Genomic DNA, 22,399 nt, shown 5'->3' with positions numbered 1-22,399 from the left:
GATTTAGCATTATGCAAATCCAAGTCCAACTCCTACATCTCTCTTATGACCAAAAATCATAACAAAACAACATCCCAATAATGAACTTGATCCAAACCATCCATGGGATTCTTTCCTCCCTTTAAGGATGGGTAATCCTCCCATCTCATGCATTTAAGGGAGTCCTTCACAGAAATCAGAAATCCACGGACTACATCTTGGCCAGGAAAGCCAGCCTGTAACTTTGTTTTCTGTTATTTTGAGTATATCTGTTAATTATTTCAAGAAATTTGCCTCCGATGCTTCTAGCAGAAGTTAATTTATTGCTTTGGTATAAAATGCATATCTGTCTATCTATGTATCTATCCATCCATCCATCTATCTATCCATCCATCCATCCATCCATCATCTAGCTATTTAACCTATCTATCTATTTAATCTATCATCTAGCAATCCATTTATTCAAGATATAGGGATCATAAATCTCACCCACTCTGTATTCAATCACCCCACAACATTTTGTGAGAGATTGATCTTTGAGGAGCTGTGATCTTATCAGGTAAATGCCTTGTTCCATCAAAGTGTAATTGTTTGGGCATTTGACCCCCTAAAGCTAAAAGAAAAGTTCTGTTTGTATTTTTAATACAATCAATTTTAAAAATGTAAGATGGATGCTCTTGTTTTCATCTCAAAAGAAATCTGGCCATATGCTTTAAAGCTACTTGGGCCAAAAACAATTTCTGATTGCACAATTGCACAGTCAGCTAGATTTGGCACTTTTGTCCCCCTGTCAAGTCCTTCACGAGGACCTGGGATAGGCAAATGTGGACGTTTGATGGTGTTAATGATTATTATTGATAGTATTGCTATTATTATTTTGCCCAGCTTTTCTTTTCTTTAGGAAGATGGTTAGTAGTAGCAGGTCCTACGTGAAAGCTGGATCAAGGTGGGAAGGAAGCTGGGCCTACAGAGATGATCGTGGGGTCGTGGAATTTCCCTTCCTACTAGAGGCAGCCCTCAACTTACAACCATTCATTCAGTGATTGAAGTTAAAACAACACTGAAAAAAGTGACTTATAACACACTTTCACATTTACAACCATTGCACCATCCCCGTGGTCACATGATCAAAAGTCAGACGGGTTCATATTTATGATGGTTGCCATGTCCTGAGGTCATGTGATCACCTTTTGTGACCTTCTGACAAGCTAAGTTAATGGGGAAGCCAGATTCACTTAACTATCTTTTTTTTTTTTTTATTGAAAAGGTTTTACAACAATTAAATTTTTCCCCCTCCCCCCCTCCCTCCTAAACCCCCCTCCCCCCCCGGACTTCCCGGAGCAAACACAAGGTATAGTTCCTTAAACAAAACAGTCATACATTAATTTTTTTAATTTAGGCTTCCGGTGGTTTCGTTTTCCCCGGGAGGACGTCTGGAATGGCGTCCCGAACTGAGATTCTGTAAAAGCTGGTGAAACAGCTGTTAGCCAGCTTCAAAGCTTTTCTCTGGGTGAAAGAGATTAGCAAGAGCGGCTGGATAGCAGAAGATTGCCCCAGGGGCTCTGCTTTCTTATGCAGAGTCTCGGAGGGGTGCCTGCATAACCCAGCCCCACTCCAGACTCGGCTCGATCCTGCTAATTAAGCAGGACAAGAGGAAAACGCCCACCTCTGCTCAATTGATTCCGTTTTGAATAACTTAAAGCAGACGGGACAAATACAAGTGATCGATTACTGGGGAAGCAAGAAGAGAGCTGACTTCTACTCCTTTTTAAAAGGGGAAAACTTTTTCTCACTTGAACTTAGTGAAGGAAGAAATGGCGTCTGAGAGGAAGTGGATTGGAGGCTGCTTGTGAGAGAAAGCTTTGTTCGTCTTTGTGGATTTTAGCTGAATAGAAGCTTTCCATAGGAGGCAAGGTGAAAGTTTTTATTTTACAACTTTAATTGGAGACTCTTTGAGACTTTGAGATTTTATAATTCTAATTAGAGACTTTACTTAAATTAAAATGGCTTCTAAGCCACCAAAAGCTCCCATGACGAGAAGGGGGTCTGAAACTAATTTAGAAGATATATTAAAGGAACAGAATAGAGTTTCTGAAGAGCGATTTAAAGAAATTATGAATAATATTCATGGTGTGAAGGATCAACTTAGGGAAGAAATTAAAGAGACTAATAAAAAAATTAGAGAAGATTTATTGATGGTTTTCAAGGTTTGGCAAAAATTTGGAAGTAATGGAGGATAAAGTGGAAGTAATTAGTCAAGCAAATCAGTATTTGGATAATAAAGTTGAGAGCTTCAAAATAAAGTGGATAAAATGAGGATCATGTGGTGGTATTGCAATATAGAGCGTTGGAGAAGGCTTTGAGAATTAGGGGTCTTCAAGACCGGAAGGAAGAAGATCTTTAAAAAGTTATATCAGAAGCCTTAGCTGAAATGTTAGGCATGGACCCTCGAGAAGTTGATTTTCAAATTGATAAGGCATATAGGGTTAATTCTTGGGTAGCGAGGCAGAAAAAGCTCCCAAGAGATATTGTAATTTATTTTTTAACTTCTACAATAAGAAATCAGATTTTGCAAGCTACATACCAAAAGAAATTGCAAATAGCAGAACAGGAGGTGTTGGTTTTGAAAGAGATCCTGCTAAAATGTTAAAGGATAGAAGGATTTTAGGTTTTTTACACAAGAGCTTAAGAAGCATCAGATTCAATATAGATGGGAGGTTCCAATTGGTTTAACAGTATTTTTTCAAGGCAGGAGATATCGAATTGATACTGAATTGAAAGCAAAAGATTTTCTTTTTAATGTATTGAAAGTGGATGTAGAAACAGTGGATAAAAGTCTTCAAGAGAAACAGAGTGGGGAAGCTGAAACTGCACCTGTGATATCAGTACCTCAAGAACAATCTCAAGAACAAAGAGTGACAAGGGGAGCTATTAGGCGTAAGGAGATGGAGGAACGACTTCAAAGACAGGAACGGGATTCTACTACTGAAGCTGTGGGAGGGGCCAAGCCGAAGATTGAGGTCTTCAGCTAATTGCTCAGAAGCTTCAAGAGGCCAGAGATGGCAAATAAATTTTTGACATGGAATGTTAATGGTTTAAATTCAGCACAGAAAAGAAGAAAAATATTCCATTATTTGAAACAATTTAAAAATGATGTGATATGTTTGCAAGAGACACATATAAAATTATCAGATCAGAAATATTTGATTAATTCGAAATTAGGTAAACATTTTGTTTCTTCTGCTCGAATAAGAAAAATGGTATAGTTATATATTTGAAGAAAAATATATCAAGTAAATTAATTGAAACGGACATTCAAGGAAGATATATTGCTATTGAATTGATTTTAGAAGGAAAAAGACACTTGTGATTGGCATATATGCACCTAATCAACAACAAGAAAAATTTTATAAACTGTTACATGAAAAATTGACTTTTGGGACTATAAAACATTTATTATATTAGGGATTGGAATGGTGTAATGGACATTAGAAGAGATAAAGAACTCTTTCTAAGAAAATTCCTATGCATGCAAAATTGCCTAAATCTTTTTGATTTGATGGAAGATTTTGAGTTGAAAGATATATGGAGAAGGCAGAATTTTGATGATAGAGATTATACTTATTTTTCGGATAGGCATCAATCTTTTTCACGTATTGATTTTATATTAATTACCAATGACTTGCTTTCTAGGGTTAGGAAAACAAAGATATTTCCAAGATGTTTAACTGATCATAGTCCGGTATGGATGGAGTTGCAATATGAAGGTGGAAGAAGATCATGGAGAATAAATGAAAATTTGTTTAGATATGAGGATAATGTAAATCAATGTAAAAAACAAATGAAAGAATTTTTTGATTATAATTTGGGAAAGGGAACTTCGATAGAAATGGTGTGGGACGCGAGCAAGGCCTTTATGAGAGGAAATTTGATATATATTAATAGTAGACAGAGGAGAAAACTACAAAAACAGCGTAGGGATTTAGAAGAGGAAATTCAGAGGAAACAACAATTATTGGTATATAATCCACATGATTTAAAAACTACTGAAGCGATAAAGATATTACAGAGTCAATTTAATATGTTAATGGCAGATCAGGTGGCAACCAATATGGCAGATCAGGTGGCAACCAAAAGTATTAAACATAATACTTTTTGTAATGCCAATAAATCAGGGAGGTGGTTGGCTTATATGTTAAGGAAAAGACAGAAAGCACGTACTATTGAAGGAATTGAATACAAGGGTAAAGTGCGATTTCAACAGGATAAAATTAAAAAAGCTTTCTTGGAATATTCTACAAATTTATATGCCAGAGATACAATATTGAATATGGATATTGATAAATATTTGAAAGAATATAAGGTTAAAGGTTTAACTAATGAACAAAGGGAAGAGTTGAATCGGCCTATAACTTCTGAGGAAATTATTTTGGTAATAAAGCAATTAAAAATAGGGAAATCCCCAGGCACAGATGGACTTACAGCAATATATTATAAAAAGTTACAGGATGAGATAGTTGGTCCACTTATGGAGTTATTTAATCAGATACTGATGGGAGGAGGAGTACCACCATCATGGAGGACTACTTTTATTTCATTGATACCAAAAGAGGATCAGGATTGTACTAAGCCTGGGAATTATAGACCGATTTCACTCTTGAATAATGATTATAAGATTTTTGCAAAAATAATGGCAAATAGGTTAATGGAAATTGTACAACAAAGGATTCACACTGACCAGTCTGGTTTTATAAAAGGGAGACAAATGAGGAATAACGTTAGGCAGATAGTGAATTTATTGGAATATTTGGAAAAGAAAAATCAGATTCCGGCAGCGTTTATATTTTTGGATGCAGAGAAAGCTTTTGATCGTTTGCATTGGGAATTTTTATTTAAATTAACAGACAAAATGCAATTTGGAAATGGTTTTACACGAATACTTAGGGCAATTTATGGAGAGCAAACAGCTCAGATAATAATTAATGGTAGTTTGAAATTGTAAAGAAGGTTAAGTACTTAGGGGTTTATATTACATCGTCAAATGTGAAATTGTATAAGAATAACTATGAGGTTTTATGGCAAAAAGTTCAGAAGGAGTTGATTGTTTGGAAAAAATTGCAATTATCTTTGCTGGGGAGAATTGCTGCTATTAAAATGAATGTTTTACCTAGATTTTTATTCCTCTTTCAGATGATACCAATAATTAAGAAACATAAGAATCTTGAGGAATGGCAGAAGGGAATTAACAAATTCATATGGGAAGGTAAAAAAGCTAGGGTTAAAATGAAAATAATTCAAGATTCTCGGGAAAGGGGAGGTTTAAAAATGCCTAATTTTAAATTATATTATGAAGCAGCTGCTCTCTCTGCAATAAGTGATTGGTTTATTTATTTATTTATTTATTTATTTATTTTATTTGATTTTTATACCGCCCTTCTCCCGAAGGACTCAGGGCGGTGTACAGGCATAATAAAACCGACAATACAATATACAAGTTTAAAATACGATTTAAAAAACTTATTTAAATTAGCCCAGTAATTAAAATTTACCATATTAAAAAACCCCGTTTAAAATTAATAAAATTCAACATTAAAATCCCAGTTTAAGCCAGCCCCGCGCGGATAAAAAGATGAGTCTTGAGTTCGCGACGAAATGTCCGAAGGTCAGGTATTTGGCGTAAACCCGGGGGAAGCTTCGTTCAGAGTGTGGAGCCCCACAGAAGGCCCTTCCCTGGGGCCGCCAGCCGACATTGTTTGGGGACGGCACCCTGAGAAGTCCTCTCTATGGGAGCGTACGGGTCGGTGGGAGGCGTGTGGTAACAGCAGGCGGTCCCGTAAGTACCCAGGTCCTAAGCCATGGAGCGATTTAAAGGTCATAACCAGCACCTTAAAGTGCACCCGGAAGGCCACAGGCAGCCAGTGCAGTCTGCGCAGGAGTGGTGTTACATGGGAGCTACGTGTAGCTCCCTCTATAACCCGCAGCTGCATTCTGGACTAACTGAAGCCTCCGAGTGCACTTCAAGAGCCCCATGTGAGAGCATTACAGTAATCCAAGCGAGAGGTAGCGCGCATGAGTGACTGTGCATAAGGCATCCCGATCAAGGAAGGCGCAACTGCCGAACCAGGCGAACCTGGTGGAAGGCCCTCCTGGAGACGGCCGTCAAATGATCTTCAAACGACAGCCGATCATCCAGGAGGACACCCAAGTTGCGCACCCTATCCTTTGGGGCCAGTAACTCGCCTCCAACAGCCAGCCGCGGCTGCAGCTGACTGAATCGGAGTGCCGGCATCCACAGCCACTCCGTCTTGGAGGGATTAAGCTTGAGCCTGTTTCTCCCCATCCAGACCCGTACAGTTTAATTTAACAGAGGACAGAATTTTGAATATAGAAGGGTTATGATTTGCTATATGGATGGCATGCATATTTAATTTATGACAAAAAAGTGGATAAGGCCTTTAAAAATCATGTGCTAAGAAATGCCTTTCTGAGTGTTTGGAAAAAATACTCTTATAAACTAAATTATAAGGTTCCTATATGGGCAAGTCCTAGACACACAATAGAAAATATAAATATAGAACAGAATCAGGAAATGATTACATATAAAGATCTTTTGTATACTGAAAGAGGTAATTTGCAGTTAAAATCTCTGCAAGTATTAAGAGAGGAAGGGAAAAATTATACTTGGTTTCAATATGAGCAACTACGTGCTAGATGGAAGGAAGATCAGAAAATTGGTATAGAGCAGAACGAGGGAAATTTGGTAAAGCAAATTAGAAATCAGTCTCAGGAGCATATAAAGAGATTGTATAATGTGTTACTTGAAATAGATTCTGAAAGGGACTTGGTAAAGGACTGTATGATAAAGTGGGCACAAAATTTTCAGGAGCCAATATTATTGGAAACTTGGAAAAATTTGGGTTAGAAATGTTAAATTCACGAGGCACAGAATCTGAGGAAAATTTTATAAAATGTTTTATAGATGGCATCTAGATCCTAAAAAATTATCGTGTATGTATCCAGATATGCAAGCAAAATGTTGGAGATGTAATTGTGATGATGCTACATATTTTCACATTTGGTGGACTTGTAAGGACATAAAGGCCTTTTGGATAAAAATTTGGTGGATCTTACAAAATGTTTTGAAAAGAAGATAAAGTTCCTGCAATTTTTCTTGTTGGGAATTATTACGGATTGTACAGTAATTGAGACTAAATTGATTTTAGAGCTAATAACAGCAGCAAGATTACTAATAGGACAATACTGGAAGAAAAAAGAAGTACCTACAATAGAAGAATGGATATTGAAGGTTGCCAATTTGGCTCAGATGGCGAAGATATCAGCCTTTTTGAAAGACAATACAAGAAAGATACTTAAAGGAATGGAAAAATGGATTGACTATATTCAACGTAGATATCAGATTAGAGTTATCAGACTGTTTTGAATGATTATGATGTATTATTCTTGACTGTTTTGGGGAAGTTAGGAATTGATGATTGTAGGGGTATAATTAAGTTGGGATGAAAATTTTTAGCATATGTTTGTTTATTTTTAACTATACCTTGTGCCCGTTCCGGGAAGTCGGGGGTTGTGAAGGGAGGGAGAGGGGGGGGGGAAAGGGGGAAAAATTTTTGTAAAACTTTTTGAATAAAAAAAAATAATAATTAATGGTAGTTTGACAGATAGTTTTAAAATTGCGAAAGGAACAAGGCAGGGGTGTCCTTTATCACCTTTATTGTTTATTTTATCTTTGGAACCTTTATTGGATAAGATAAGAGAGTTAAGGGAGATAGAGGGTATTAGAATTAGAAGATATGAATATAAAGTCAGAGCATTTGCAGATGATTTGGTTGTTATGTTGACTCAGCCTATAAATTTGAGTGTATATTTGTTGGAAGTAATTAATCAATATGGAAGGGCCTCAGGGTTTAAAGTGAATCAAAATAAAACAAAAGTGTTAACCAAAAATATGATTAAGAACCAGAAAGAAAAACTAGAGGAAATAACAGGATTTGAAATTGTAAAAAAGGTTAAATATTTAGGAGTCTTTCTTACTTCATCAAATGGAAAATTGTATAAGAATAATTATGATGTGTTATGGAAAAAAATTCAGAAGGAAATGAATACTTGGAAAAAATTACAATTATCTTTGTTAGGGAGAATAGCAGCTATAAAAATGAATGTTTTGCCTAAATTCTTGTTCTTGTTTCAGATGATACCAATATTATTTATTTATTTATTTATTTATTTATTTAATCATATTTATATACCGCCCTATCTCCCAAGGGACTCAATAATTAAGAAAGATAAAAATTTGGATGAATGGCAGATTGGAATTAATAAATTTATATGGGAAGGGAAAAAAGTGAGAGTCAAAATGAAAATAATGCAAGATACACGGGAAAGAGGAGGATTAAAAATGCCTAATTTAAAACTGTATTATGAAGCAGTTGTTCTTTCGGTAATAAGTGATTGGTTTAATTTGACGGAGGAAAGGATTTTGAATATAGAAGGTTATGATTTATTATATGGTTGGCATGCATATTTATTGTATGATAAGAAAGTAGATAAAGCTTTTAAGAATCATGTGTTGAGAATTTCTCTTCTGCGTGTCTGGAAAAAATATTATTATAAGTTAAGTTACAAAATTCCTATATGGGTATGTCCTCGGCACGCAGTAGAGAATATAAATATAGAACAGGAACAAGAAATGATTACTTATAAAGATCTTTTATACAATGAGAGGGGAAATTTACAACTAAAATCTTTGGATACATTAAAAGAAGAAGGGAGGAATTATACTTGGTTTCAATATGGACAGTTAAAGGCTAGATGGAAAGAAGATCAGAAAATTGGTATTATTCAAAATGAAGAAAATCTGGTTAAACAAATTAGAAATCAAACTCAGGGGCATATAAAGAGATTGTATACTGTGTTGATAGAAATAGATTCTGAAAGAGATTTAATAAAGGATTGTATGATAAAATGGGCACAGAATATTCACGAACCAATAATGTTGGAAACATGGGAAAAAATTTGGGTTAGAAATGTTAAATTTACGCAAGTGCAGAATTTAAGGGAAAATTTTTATAAGATGTTTTATAGATGGCATTTAGATCCTAAGAAATTATCATGTATGTATCCAGATATGCAAGCGAAATGTTGGAGATGTAATTGTGATGATGCTACATATTTTCATGTATGGTGGACTTGTAAGAAAATTAAGTCTTTCTGGATAAGAATCTGGTGGATTATGCAGAATGTTCTGAAGAAGAAGATAAAGTTCCTACCGCAATTTTTCCTTTTGGGAATAACAACGGACTGTACAGTGATTGAGACTAAGTTGATTTTGAACTTAATAACAGCAGCAAGACTGTTGATTGGACAATATTGGAAGAAAAAAGAATTACCCACAATAGAAGAATGGATATTGAAAGTTTCCAATTTGGCTGAGATGGCTAAAATCTCAGCCTTCTTGAAAGACAGTACTCAAGAAAAATATTTAAATGAATGGAAGAACTGGATTGATTATATTCAAAATAGATATCAGATTAAGAAATTTCGGATTGCTTTTGAATGAAGGATGTTATTTTTGATTTTAATGGAAGAAGTCAGGTTATGTGAGAGAGAAAGATTATAATTGTGTCAGATTCACTTAACTATCATGTTATTATCTTAACAACTGCACTGATTCACTTAACAACGGTGGCATGAGAGGTTGTAAAAGGAGGCAAGACTCCCTTAATAACTGTCTCACTTAGTATCACTTAGCAACAGAAATTTTGGACTCCATTGTGGTAGTGAGTCAAGGACTACTTATAATTAAATTTACCAAATATTTCTTAAACTAAATTATATGCTTTCGAACCGCATGAAGGCTTCATATGAATCTTATTGCACCCTTTGATCCATGTTTATATTTGTCTCACACTTTTTTGTATCTTTTCCTTAACTTTCCTCTACATATGTTCTTATGTTTTGCTTTTGTTCATATATTTTTTGAAATAAAAATATGTAAATAAAAACAAAAGGAATGACATGTAGTGGGACTATGTTGAAATATTTAATTGGGATGAAAATGTCAGGTTTAAAAAAAGAGAAGCATCTTGGCAGATTGGCAGTTCTGAATTCTATTTTCCTTTTGTGCAGGATAATTGCTTTTATCCAAGTAGCTTATATCTTTAGTGGCACTGAAGATTTTCCAGCTTCTAAGCAATGGATGAAGTCCTCATGTTCCTCTTTGACTGGAGAACCAGGTTGCAACTCTTAAAAGTAAAAAACAGAACATGAAGTGAAAAACCAGGCACATTAATGTCCATGGATCAACTTTGTGGATGGTGATGGCTTTAATATACTGAAATATATTAAAGTTATTATTTAATATACATAAATATATATGGAGAAAGCCATTTTCTCCATTCTACTAAATTATTATTCTTACAGACTTTAAGGGGCATTAAACTCATACTGTAGTCAGTTGTGAAGCCCAGTATAACAGTGCATGCAGTTACATACAAATACATTTTTTTCCAAATTCATACCTTTATATTTTATAAAACTTATACAGATTTTATTGCACTGATAACATTATGAGGACCCAGATTGTTGGGGGGGCAATAAGTTGACTTTGTATATAAATATACAAATAGAATGAGACTCTTGCCTTACACAATGTAAGCCGCCCTGAGTCTTCGGAGAAGGGTGGGATATAAATGTAAAAAAAAATAATATATGAAATTATGCAACAAATGAGAAAAATTAAATACACCATAATTACTGCAAGTAACAAATTTAGGAACAGCCTTATAACATCTTTATTTTTTTTCTTTTGCCTTGATGTAATAATTTTCAAGGGTGCCTATTAATCAGCTTATTCGGCTGTTGAAGGAACAATTAATACATATTTTGTATTGTTTATTCAGGCAACTGTGATTCCACGAATCATAAGCAACTTTGTGGTGGAAAGGAATAAAGCCTGCATCACAAACTCTGTTCCTTATATACTTGCTAGTGACAGCAAAACTCAAGTCCTAAAGGGCAGAATATATATACATACACTCTGTTGTGGATTACTATAGTAGCCTTGGTGTTTTCAAAGCTGGGGAAGAAATGTTTTTCTGTTTCTAATGGCAAATGTAAGTTGACACCACTAACATGTAATCACGATTTAATACATTCAATCTAGCAGTCTTGACCTAATGTCAACTTTGAAGGCTGGAACATCAAATTTGATTTCTTGACTTTCATGCTTTCCTCTTAACCTTTTCACCACTTTTGGTAACATCCTACATCAAAGAGAATTCTGGAGAACCTGACAATTTGCATATTTTTTTTTACTATTTTATTTAGCCACAACTAAGGTATTAATTGGTGACACAGTGGTTAAGAATGCAGTATTGTTGTCGTGTCCCACTCCTCCTCTGACGGCCGGGTCGGGGAAGTCTGTATCAAGCGTGGCCACAAAGCCTCTGCAGCTTTGCCAAAGTTCTGTCAGAGTTCTCAGGGCAGGCAGGAGTCCAAGATGTGACTTCAGCAATCCAAATTAGACTTTGCCTGACTCAAAGAATGCCAGAAAGCAGATCCTTTATATAGGCCATGGGGTGTGGCTCCATGACTCAGCACTTATCCAGGCCTGCCCCTCCCTTCCTTTTGCTGATGTCGCCTCTCCATTCTCCGGAAGCGTGGATCCGTCCATCCTCCAGCTGCCGGCAATTCCAGCTCGTGACTGGCTTCATGCTCCTCATGTTCACATGCTGTGGGGGAAGGGTTTATTTGCTCTGTCTATCCGGGCATGGTGCCAGGACTGGGGGCTGGAGGCATGCCAGGCCATTCGTCTTGCTCCGTCTGTCCGGGCATGGTGCCAGGACTGGGGGCTGGAGGCATGCCAGGCCGTTCGCCTGCACTATCAGTCTCTGGCTGAGATAACAGGAGATGAGAGGGGCCCTGCTGCGGAGAGGGGGGCGGGCGAGGCACAACAATTGTAAGCAAACTGCCCACAGTTTGGAATTCGATCCTGACTGGCTCAAGGTTGACTCAGCCTTCCATCCTTCTTAGGTCGGTAAAATGAGGACCCAGATTGTTACGTTCAATTGTATTGATGTCAGAAATGTGGTATGGGTTCCAAACAGTCGAGCTGTATTCAAGAATAGGTCTAGCAAATGTTTTATATGCTCTGGGTAGTAGTATAGTGTTTTTGGAGAAGAAGCTGCGCAAGATTAGGTTTACAACTTTTAAGGCCTTTTTTGCTATGTAGTTAAAGTGGGCTTTGGCACTTAGATCATTTGATATGAAAACTCCAAGATCTTTAACAGGGTGGGGGTTGTCAATAAGGTAATGTCCGTCAAGCTTGTACTTAGTGTTTAGGTTCTTTTTTCCAATATGTAAGACTGAGCATTTGGTGGTTGAGATTTGGAGTTGCCAAGTTTTTGACCATTCAGATAAAAAGTCAAGGTCTTTTTGGAGGACAGCTGTATTGTTGGTGGTGTTAAATAGTTTGACGTTGTCAGCAAAGAGAAAACAATTACTTGTAAGTTGTTAATGCTTGAAATACACTACCTGACTCTGTGGTCTCTTCCCAAAATCCCCAAAGCTTCAACCAAAAACTATCTACCATTGACCTCACCCCATTCCTAAGAGGTCTGTAAGGGGCATGCATAAGAGCACAAATATGCCTACCGTTCCTGTCCTATTGTTTCCTTTTGTTATATCCAATTAATATAGTCATTACATACTTATACTCATATATATGTTTATATATTGTACAATTATTTCATACTTATGCTTATATATACTGTGTGACAAAATAAATAAATAAATAGTAAATCGCTGTTGTTTGAAAGCAACTGCTGATGTTTGTAAACCGTTCAGAGAGTGCTGTGAAGCACTATGAAGCAATATTTAAGTCCAAGTGCTATTGCTATTGTGTATCTTTAGTTCTTTATCCTTAATCAATTTACCAGGATGTCAAACTGACCAACAGCTAGTAATTCCTTTGTTATTTAGCCACTGCCTAATAAAATATTACATCTGATTTTATCTCTCAATGAATCTTCTATCATGATAATTTTTTAAAAAGATAGACAGCACTTTTCCAGGGTTAGTACACTTGTTACACATACCCCAAAATACTCTTCACCATAACTTTGGGCATTTCTTTTGCAAAAGACCTTGGAGTTTTCATGTCAAATGATCTAAGTGCCAAAGCCCACTGCAACTACATAGCAAAAAAAGCTCTAAGAGTTGTAAACCAAATTTTGCGTAGCTTCTTTTCCAAAAACACCACACTACTAACCAGAGCATATAAAACATTTGCTAGACCAATTCTAGAATACAGCTCACCTGTTTGGAACCCTCACCACATCTCTGACATCAATACAATTGAACGTGTCCAGAAATATTTTACAAGAAGAGTTCTCTATTCCTCTGAAAACAACAAAATACCTTATCCCACCAGACTTGAAATCCTAGGCTTAGAAAACTTGGAACTCCGTCGCCTTCGACAAGACCTAAGTTTAACTCACAGAATCATCTATTGTAATGTCCTTCCTGTCAAAGACTACTTCAGCTTTAATTGCAATAATACAAGGGCAACCAATAGATTTAAACTTAATGTAAACCGCTTTAATCTAGATTGCAGAAAATATGACTTCTGCAACAGAATCATCAGTGCTTGGAATACTTTACCTGACTCTGTGGTCTCTTCCCATAATCCTAAAAGCTTTAACCAAAAACTTTCTACTATTGACCTCACCCCATTCCTAAGAGGACCATAAGGGGCGTGCATAAGCGCACAAACGTGCCTACCGTTCCTGTCCTATTGTTTTTCTTTTCTTCTTCCTATATATGTTTATATGTGTATATAGTATATAATCTTTTTGTATGATGTTGTGACAAATAAATAAATAAATAAAATATGTGTTTTTCTACCATTTGTATTTTCTTAAACTGTTGAAATACAGTTTTTCTTAATTGCCTCATTCAGTGCTCGCATGATACATGATTTTACTTTATGGATGTCTTTTATGCAGACAACTTCTAAAGCTGTTCTAAAGAAAGCATTCTTTTTAGTTGTTATTCTAACCATGTAATGTCTAAACTTGGTGCTCACCATTGTCATTTAAATTTGCCCATATTTTTACAAGGAAAAAAAGCATACAAATATATTATCTTCTAGCTATATCCTTATAAGCTAGTTGCTGCTTTGTAGCTTATCCCAGAGATTGGATAAGGTCTTTTTCCTGAGCAAGGCCATAAGGAATCATATTTTTTTCCATAAAAGAACTTACAACCTCCAGATAAGGAAATTTATATCTGTTGATAATATTAAGACACAAGAAAAATATATTTTAGAATGGAAAATGTGGATTGATTATATTCAAAATAAGTATCAGATAAAAAAATATCAAATAGCATATGAGTAAATTTAGGAAATAATTTGTATTAGATATATTTTTGAAGGAGAGGGGAATTGAGAGTGTGAATAAGCGTGGAGAGACTAGAGATTATAATTTAGGAATTATTTTAGATTATGATTGTTAGTTTTGATACCCTGCATTTTGTTCTGGGAAGTCGGGGTGGGGTGGGGGTAAAGGGAAGGAATTGGGGGTTGAGGTTAGTGATGGAGTGATGGTTAATGTACAGGGATTATTGAAGATGTATAAATATAATTAATGTAGGGTCGGGTCTGACCAGTTGCCATTTTAGAACGGTGGGGAGGGAAAAAGAGAGTAGGAGGTAGGAAGAGGAGAAGAGGAAGGAAGAGGGGTAGAAGAGGGAGAAGAGTGTAGGGTGGAGGGAGGAGAGGAGGTAGATAAGAGAAGGAGAGGAAGGTTTGGAAAGTAAAAGAAGGTAGAAGAGGGAAGAAGGTTAAAAAGGGGGGTGGTGACTGGGCAGGCCCGACTAATTGTATATAACTGTACATTGGATGAATTATTTGATAAGATTGTAAAAATAAAACTTTTTTATAAAAAAAAAATATTAAGAAACCTACTTTTTATTCACCTTGAACTCTAAAGGTATGTCCATCGTGTCAGAGTATGTCTCTCACAGAGATTACTTTGGTTAACATGTTGGTCCAAGTCATACAAAGTTCGTTTCATTTAAAAGAAGTGAGAACTCTGCTACTCTGCTTTGTAAACCATGGTTATGGTTTAACTTGTGTGAATCCAATTCTGATTTCTTATACAAGCCATAATTAAACCAGTTATGACCTACTGTGACTTATAAAACCAACTCTGACTTATTTAGGAAGCCATATCATTATATTCTATCCAGGCTGTGTTGCAACTGGAATAATGCCTTCTGGAGGATTGTCATATATGGAGTACTGTCTACTGCCATTTACCAACTGTCCAGAGTACTGAACTTCAGATCCAGTAGCCTTTGTTTCTGTTGCATTAAAATCATGTACATTTAACAGGTGCTGAGCAGGGGTAGGTTCTTCTTACCTTTACTAACGGTTTGCAACAGGACCATGCGCACGTCTTCGCTTTGTTTACTTGCGTGCTTCTGATGACGTCCAGGTCGGTGGGTGGAGCCTCCCACCAATTTTACTACCGGTTCTTACGAACCAGTCCGAACCTGGGCAACCCACCACTGATCCTGAGGATGTTCCAGTAGCAATAGCACTTAGACTTATATACCATTTCACAGTGCTTTACAGGCTCTCTAAGTGGTTTATGGAGTCAGCATATTGCCTCCAATAATCTGAGTCCTCATTTTTCCCACCGCGGATGGATGGAAGATTGAGTCAACCTTGAACTTGTAAGATCTGAACTGCCAAATTGCAGGCAGCCTGCAGTCAGAAGAAGTAGCCTGCAATACTGCATTCTAACCACTGTGCCACCACAGCTCCTGTAGCTGGTTGTCTGCTTGAATATACTTACAGTATGTTCTCCTTGCCAATATATTCACTCATTGGATTAACTGACTCTGATTCCATTGTATTGCCCCTGATTTCTTTAAATTGGCAGGTATATAAATGCTGCATTGGCAAGCTTTTTAGAGATTCAGCAACATAATTAAAAGGCAGTTCTTGGTTTTAATCTAATCTTCTCCCATGCCTATACGTGAAAGTAAATTCAATTTGCTAGGTGTAATTTAGATTCTTAATAAGGAAAGCTTCACAAAAGGTTAATTCTGAGCCAATAGCATTTGTAGGGAATCCACAGTGTCAGCGTGTGTACATGGCCCTTTGATTAATAGCACCACAGCTATTGATACTATTTTGAGCAATATTTCTTGCATACTTCCATAATCCTTTCATGCAATGCAAAAAGATCTACTTAGAACAAATTAAAGCACATTGCTTCCATCCTTCAAAACATTCAGTATATTTTTTGTTTGCAAATATCCCTAACTAAGGGGGAGATATTAAGGCAGCAATCCTACGTTTATTTACCTGGGATTGTGCTCCAGAAATGAAATAGAATTTATTTATCAATAAACATTTGCAGATGAATCTATTATTAGTTTTCAAGTTACCTGGTCAAAGGACTTCACGCCAAGGTCCTAAATCAATGCTAGGTAGATTTTCACATGACACAAAATCTTTAGGAAATTTTCCAAGTAGAAAAGGATCAGGGGGTGCTTCTGTCAAGCCTGTGTTATCACAAATAAGTCTGGATAAAGAATATTTTCCAAGCTCCTGCCTTTGAGCATCAGTAAAAATATTGATGTTCTCCCACCAAAATCTGCACAGGAAGAAGATCCCAGTTACAGTTACAATCTATCAGTGTATATCCCAATTTCATAGAACTAAATTTGCTGATATTGAAATATGTATTCGGACATGGCTAGAAATGGATTAAAATTTGTGTAGAGAGTAGAGTATTACAAAATAGAATCTCATGAATGGCTAAGGATTATACGTTGCATGGAAGGATATGGAATAAAAGTAATATTACGGATTTAACGGTGTAGTAATAAGAATACTGAATGCAATTCTACTTCACCATGTGGGGGAAATGTACCTTTGTTCAGGCACTAAAGACACAGAGCACTGAGCACGTGAGTGTTTGTCAATACTGCTCCAATGATATTTTTCTACTGCAAATGATGTGCTTTCAGCATGAAGACCGAGAAGATGTTTATACTATAATTGTATCCAGTTTGGCTTCTATCAAGCAAGTTTTACTAACCCTAGTAAAACAGGCTCCTGGTTCACATGGACAACATTACAGGTACAGTATACCTGTTTCTGGACAGGCTTATTCACTGTAGATCTTTGCACTTGTTCATGTCAGGGGTATTGTTTAAGGCACTTCTGGGTTGAAAAGATTAGCTAGTGACATCACCACCACCAGGGGATGCCCATGGAAGCTTCTATCATGTCCCTGCCAAGGAGCTGGAGCAAATGACGGGAACTCACCCCATCACACAGCAGCACTCAGGTCTTGAATGTGGGCTTGCTTACTTCTAACCCAGCGATCTTTGCACTGATATCTGAGCATCTGCAAAGAGATCACTGGTGCTATATTGCAGAGGATGTTAGCTATGTAATGGGGTATTGAGTCCTTGAGTTCTGTTGGGTATCCTCAGTCTAATTCCTTAAGTCACGGAGGGTTTATTATTCCTCCTTGGCAGAAGCTGTAACTTCCATCCGCTAACATAATTCATGGTGGTGATGGTGATAGTAATAATGATAGTAAGCGGTAATCTTGATAGGAATGCGGTAATAGTAATGCGGTAATGATGATAGTAATGCGGTAATTACTCAATAGCAGTAACTGCGAGAGGATCTTGGAGTCCTAGTGGACAACCATTTAGATATGAGCCAGCAGTGTGCAGCAGCTGCCAAAAAAGCCAACACTGTTCTGGGCTACATAAACAGAGGGGTAGAATCAAGATCACGTGAAGTGTTAATACCACTTTATAATGCCTTGGTAAGGCCACACTTGGAATATTGCATTCAGTTTTGGTCGCCACAATGTAAAAAAGATGTTGAGACTCTAGAAAGAGTGCAGAGAAGAGCAACAAAGATGATTAGGGGACTGGAGGCTAAAACATATGAAGAACGGTTGCAGGAACTGGGTATGTCTAGTTTAATAAAAAGAAGGACTAGGGGAGACATGATAGCAGTGTTCTAATATCTCAGGGGCTGCCACAAAGAAGAGGGAGTCAAACTATTCTCCAAAGCACCTGAGGGTAGAACAAGAAGCAATGGGTGGAAACTAATCAAGGAAAGAAGAAACTTAGAACTAAGGAGAAATTTCCTGACAATTAGAACAATCAATAAGTGGAACAACTTGCCTGCAGAAATTATGAATGCTCCAACACTGGAAATTTTAAAGAAAATGTTGGATAGCCATTTGTCTGAAATGGTGTAGAGTTTCCTGCCTGGGCAGGGGGTTGGACTAGAAGCCCTCCAAGGTCCCTTCCAACTCTGTTATTATGTTAATGTAGTAATGTGGAAGGAAGGAAGGAAGGAAGGAAGGAAGGAAGGAAGGAAGGAAGGAAGGAAGGAAGGAAGGAAGGAAGGAAGGAAGGACTTCACTGTGCTGAAGAACACCAAACCTATTGAGTCCAGATATCTAAATGGCTCATCTAATAATGCAGGTACAGTAAACTTACCTATCACCATCTCTCAATGCTTTCATTTGCTTTCCAATGACACATGCAAACAAGGGACCCGTTCTGGCATCAGGATGAATATTTTCTACTATTCCTCCTAGCCAGACGTCAATATTGTTGGGGCTTCTGTAAAGTTCCATAATTCTTTGGACAACGGTTTTATTCTCTATTGCTGTCATCAGCTCCTGTTCTGTCCTTAGTCTTGGCAAGTCACAGAATTCTCGCCAGTCATTGTAACCTACAGATATTGCATACACAATAAGATTCAAACATATTTCTCTTGTTTAGATATACAAAAGTAACCCTTACTTTGTTGGCAGTGCATCAGTTCTAAAAAACCTGAACCTTTGCCTCCATGAAATAATAATTTTTGTATCAAAAGCTTTTTGTAGCGTGAGAATCCTTCAGACTCTATGGATACAACCGTACAGTTTTCGTGGCAATGGTCGGCAAGTGATGTGGCAGTACTGTCTTTTGGGATTTTTTTCAATTTTCCTGTCAAGCCTAAAGGTAAAGGTTCCCCTTGCACATATGTGTTAGTCGTTTCCAACTCTAGGGGGCGGTGCTCATCTCTGTTTCAAAGCTGAAGAGCCAGCGCTGTCTGAAGACGTCTCCGTGGTCATGTGGCCGGCATGACTCAACACCAATGGCGCACGGAACGCTGTTACCTTCCCACCAAAGGTGGTCCCTATTTTCCTACTTGCATTTTTTATATGCTTTCAAACTGCTAGGTTGGCAGAAGCTGGGACAAGTAACGGGAGCTCACCCCATTACTAGGGATTTGAATCGCTGAACTGCCGTCCTTTCGATCAACAAGCTCAGCGTCTTAGCCCTGATATATCCTCATGGCTCCCAATCCAGGTGTAAACTGAGCTTAGAGCAAGTGGACTTTTTCTAGTATTTAAAAAAATACTAGAAAAAGTCATTGCTTTGTCTTGGCACAAAGAATGTATTTGTCAAATTGGAATCCCATCGGCTTGCTCAAAAAATTACATTGGCTATGTAGCCCATCTATCCAGTGTAATTTTAGGGCCAAGTATTGAGCTAGTTTTGATTGAAACTAGCCCAAGAATCAGAGAAAAAAGCTTTGAGAGGGGATTTGAGATACAATAGGCCTTGCCAATTCAAATCTGCAACCCTATGCAAATGAAGCTGTGGGACAGTAAATATTTTGCGTAGCCTTCATCTTACATTGCACCAATACAACCTTCAGACTCTCTGATTCATCAGCATTGTATATAGATGCATTTTTTCTGCAAAATACGCTTGTGGAAATACTGACGGCTGTGGTGCAAAACTCTAACTGGATTTGTTAATAAGTCCCAGTACAGCTTGGTCCTGCTTATCATAATGCCAAACCAATCACTAATTTGATTTAGGGCTTTTCAGGAGTAAGAGGCTCAAAGATGTCAGGCTCACTATTAACAGCTAATCTTCCGGGACCAGAGTATTACAGTAGCTATATTCTATTAATTAAAACAGAGGAACTTGTATTGAGGTGAATTATACAAAACATTGGAAAGAGGATTGGAAATTGATGGTAACGGACTGAAAAACTAGAGCTCTGAAACCATGAATGGAATGTTTCATCTGATAATAAAAGTTTCAGTTAAGTAGGAAAATGAATACTGTATGAAAGCAAGAACTCTACCGAAAGCAGATTAGGCCTGTATAGATTTTAGGACATAGTTTGGAAAAAGTGCATTAGAATGTGCAGGGATTCTCTAGAGATTTATGTTAGAAATATGGAAACAGTAGATATAAACATGATATTGTATGAACCAGACCAGACCTAAATGGTTGCAATTAGGAGGTATAATAGTAAAACTTGCTGATGCAACCAGTATTTTTCTGTTGCAAAGTTGAAACTGATGCAAAACCAAGAAAAATATTCAATAAAAACATTTAATTAAAAAAAATAGAATGTGCAGGGGAGGAAGAGTAGTACTTGTTTGCAGCTCTTTAAAGTAGCCACACTTTTCATGTGTTCACACAGTTACTCTCTGCATCCACCAGCTAAGATTTAAAGAGTTACAGTCACGTAGTATACTCGCATACCTTAATGGGTTTTTTTTGGAATTGAATTTGGAAAGTAAATATAGGTAGTCCTTGACTTACAACTGCAATTGAGCCCAAAATTTCTGTTGTTAAGTGAGACATTTGTTAAGTGAGTTTTGCCCAATTTTATGACCTTTCCTGCCATAGTTTCCTCAACACTGTCAAACTATTTACTAAATCTGCACTGCTATTAATCTTCTCATCGTTCCCATCACCCATCTCCTTCCACTTATGATCGTATGACTGTAACTTTGTTGCTTGTATCCTTATGATTTATATTGATATTGATTGTTTCCTGATTGCTTATTTGTACCCTATGACTATCATTAAGTGTTGTACCTTAGAATTCTTGATGAATGTATCTTTTCTTTTATGTACACTGAGAGCATATGCACCAAGACAAATTCCTTGTGTGTCCAATCACAAGAATTCTATTCTATTCTATTCTATTCTATTCTATTCTATTCTATTCTATTCTATTCTATTCTATTCTATTCTATTCTATTCTAGTTGATAAATTAGAAACCCGATCATAAGTATGAACCAATTGCCAAGCATCTGAATTTTGACCATGTGATCATGAGGATGCTGCAAAGGTTGTAACTATGAAAAATGGTCATGAGTCACTTTTTTCAGTTCCGTTGTAACTTTGAATGGTCACTAAATGAACTGATGTAAGTCGAGGACTACCTGTAATAGGAATGAATAAAAATCATGCCTTGATATCTACTCTAGTAAACCTTGGTTATTCCTTCAATGTACATAATATACACCATAATGTTAGAAACAATGGATGGAAACTAATCAAGGAGAGAAGCCATCTGGAATTGAAATTAAACATCCTACCAGTGAGGGCAATTAACCAGTGGAACAGCTTGCCTTCAGAAATCGTGAGTGGTCCATCACTGGATGTTTTTAAGAAGAGACTGGACAGTCACTTGTCTGTAATGGTATAAGGTCTCCCAATGCTGACATGTAAAATTTGTTACATTTCTGTGGGCGTGGCTTGGTGGTGGTGGGGTAATGTGACTGGGTGGGAGTGGGCAACTTTTTTTTATTTTTAAAAGCATTTTTTCTACAACCTCTTTGGCCGAAGTGGTTGTAGAAAAAATGCTTTTAAAAGGCTCCTCTGGTGATCGCAGCCTGATCATCAGAGGATTTTTTTTCTTTTAAAGGCATTTTCTTGGCCAAAGAAAAAATGCTTTTAAAAGTAAAAAAAAACCAAAAACCTCTGATGATTGTGCGGCTCAGCTGGGCATGGGGGTGGGGGGCAGGGATTTTTGCTACCAGTTCTCCGAACCACCTGCCACCATCACTACCAGATCAGGTGATCCGGTCTGAACCGGGAACATTTCACCCCTGGGGTCTCCTGCTTGAGCGGAGGGGAGGGGGGGTTGGTCTAGAAGACCTCCAAAGTCTCTTTCAGCTCTATTTTGATTTTCATTCTGGTGTAACTGCCGCAGGTAAGAACAATAATCTTATTACTTCTTTGCAGAAGAATCTCTGAATCAACTTGCAGGGAAGGTGGCTGGAAAACAAATGTTAAATCTTCCCCATTATGTCCTTTGATTATCTTCTTAATCAAAGAAGGCTGTTCCTCACAAACAGAGGCAGAAAAATTGTCATTTCTTGTACTTTTGGACACTATTTCTCTGCTATCACTGGCTGTTGGTAGCATGCGTTGTGGCATCATCTACTTGATCCATCCCAAAGTGTGACCACTTCTGCGATAAAGAATGCCAGCATTGCATGAAACTCATTTTGCCAACCCCCTCAGGAAAAGAATAGCTCTGAA

The 22,399-nt window shown here is 37.1% G+C and overlaps 1 protein-coding gene across 1 annotated transcript in view; it reads right to left on the bottom strand.

Annotated features, from left to right (window-relative positions):
* Window positions 1-10,025: 10,025 nt before the first annotated feature.
* The window catches only part of TPO (thyroid peroxidase), a 52,010-nt gene continuing 39,636 nt past the window's right edge, over window positions 10,026-22,399 (bottom strand). The window contains 4 exon segments of the mRNA XM_058177757.1: window positions 10,026-10,170; window positions 10,172-10,241; window positions 16,459-16,667; window positions 18,547-18,784. Coding sequence (XP_058033740.1) covers window positions 10,026-10,170; window positions 10,172-10,241; window positions 16,459-16,667; window positions 18,547-18,784 — 662 coding nt within the window.

Source organism: Ahaetulla prasina, chromosome 1 (genome assembly GCF_028640845.1).
Source record: "Ahaetulla prasina isolate Xishuangbanna chromosome 1, ASM2864084v1, whole genome shotgun sequence".
NCBI lineage: Eukaryota > Metazoa > Chordata > Lepidosauria > Squamata > Colubridae > Ahaetulla > Ahaetulla prasina.
This window is presented reverse-complemented; position numbering and strand designations above follow the sequence as displayed.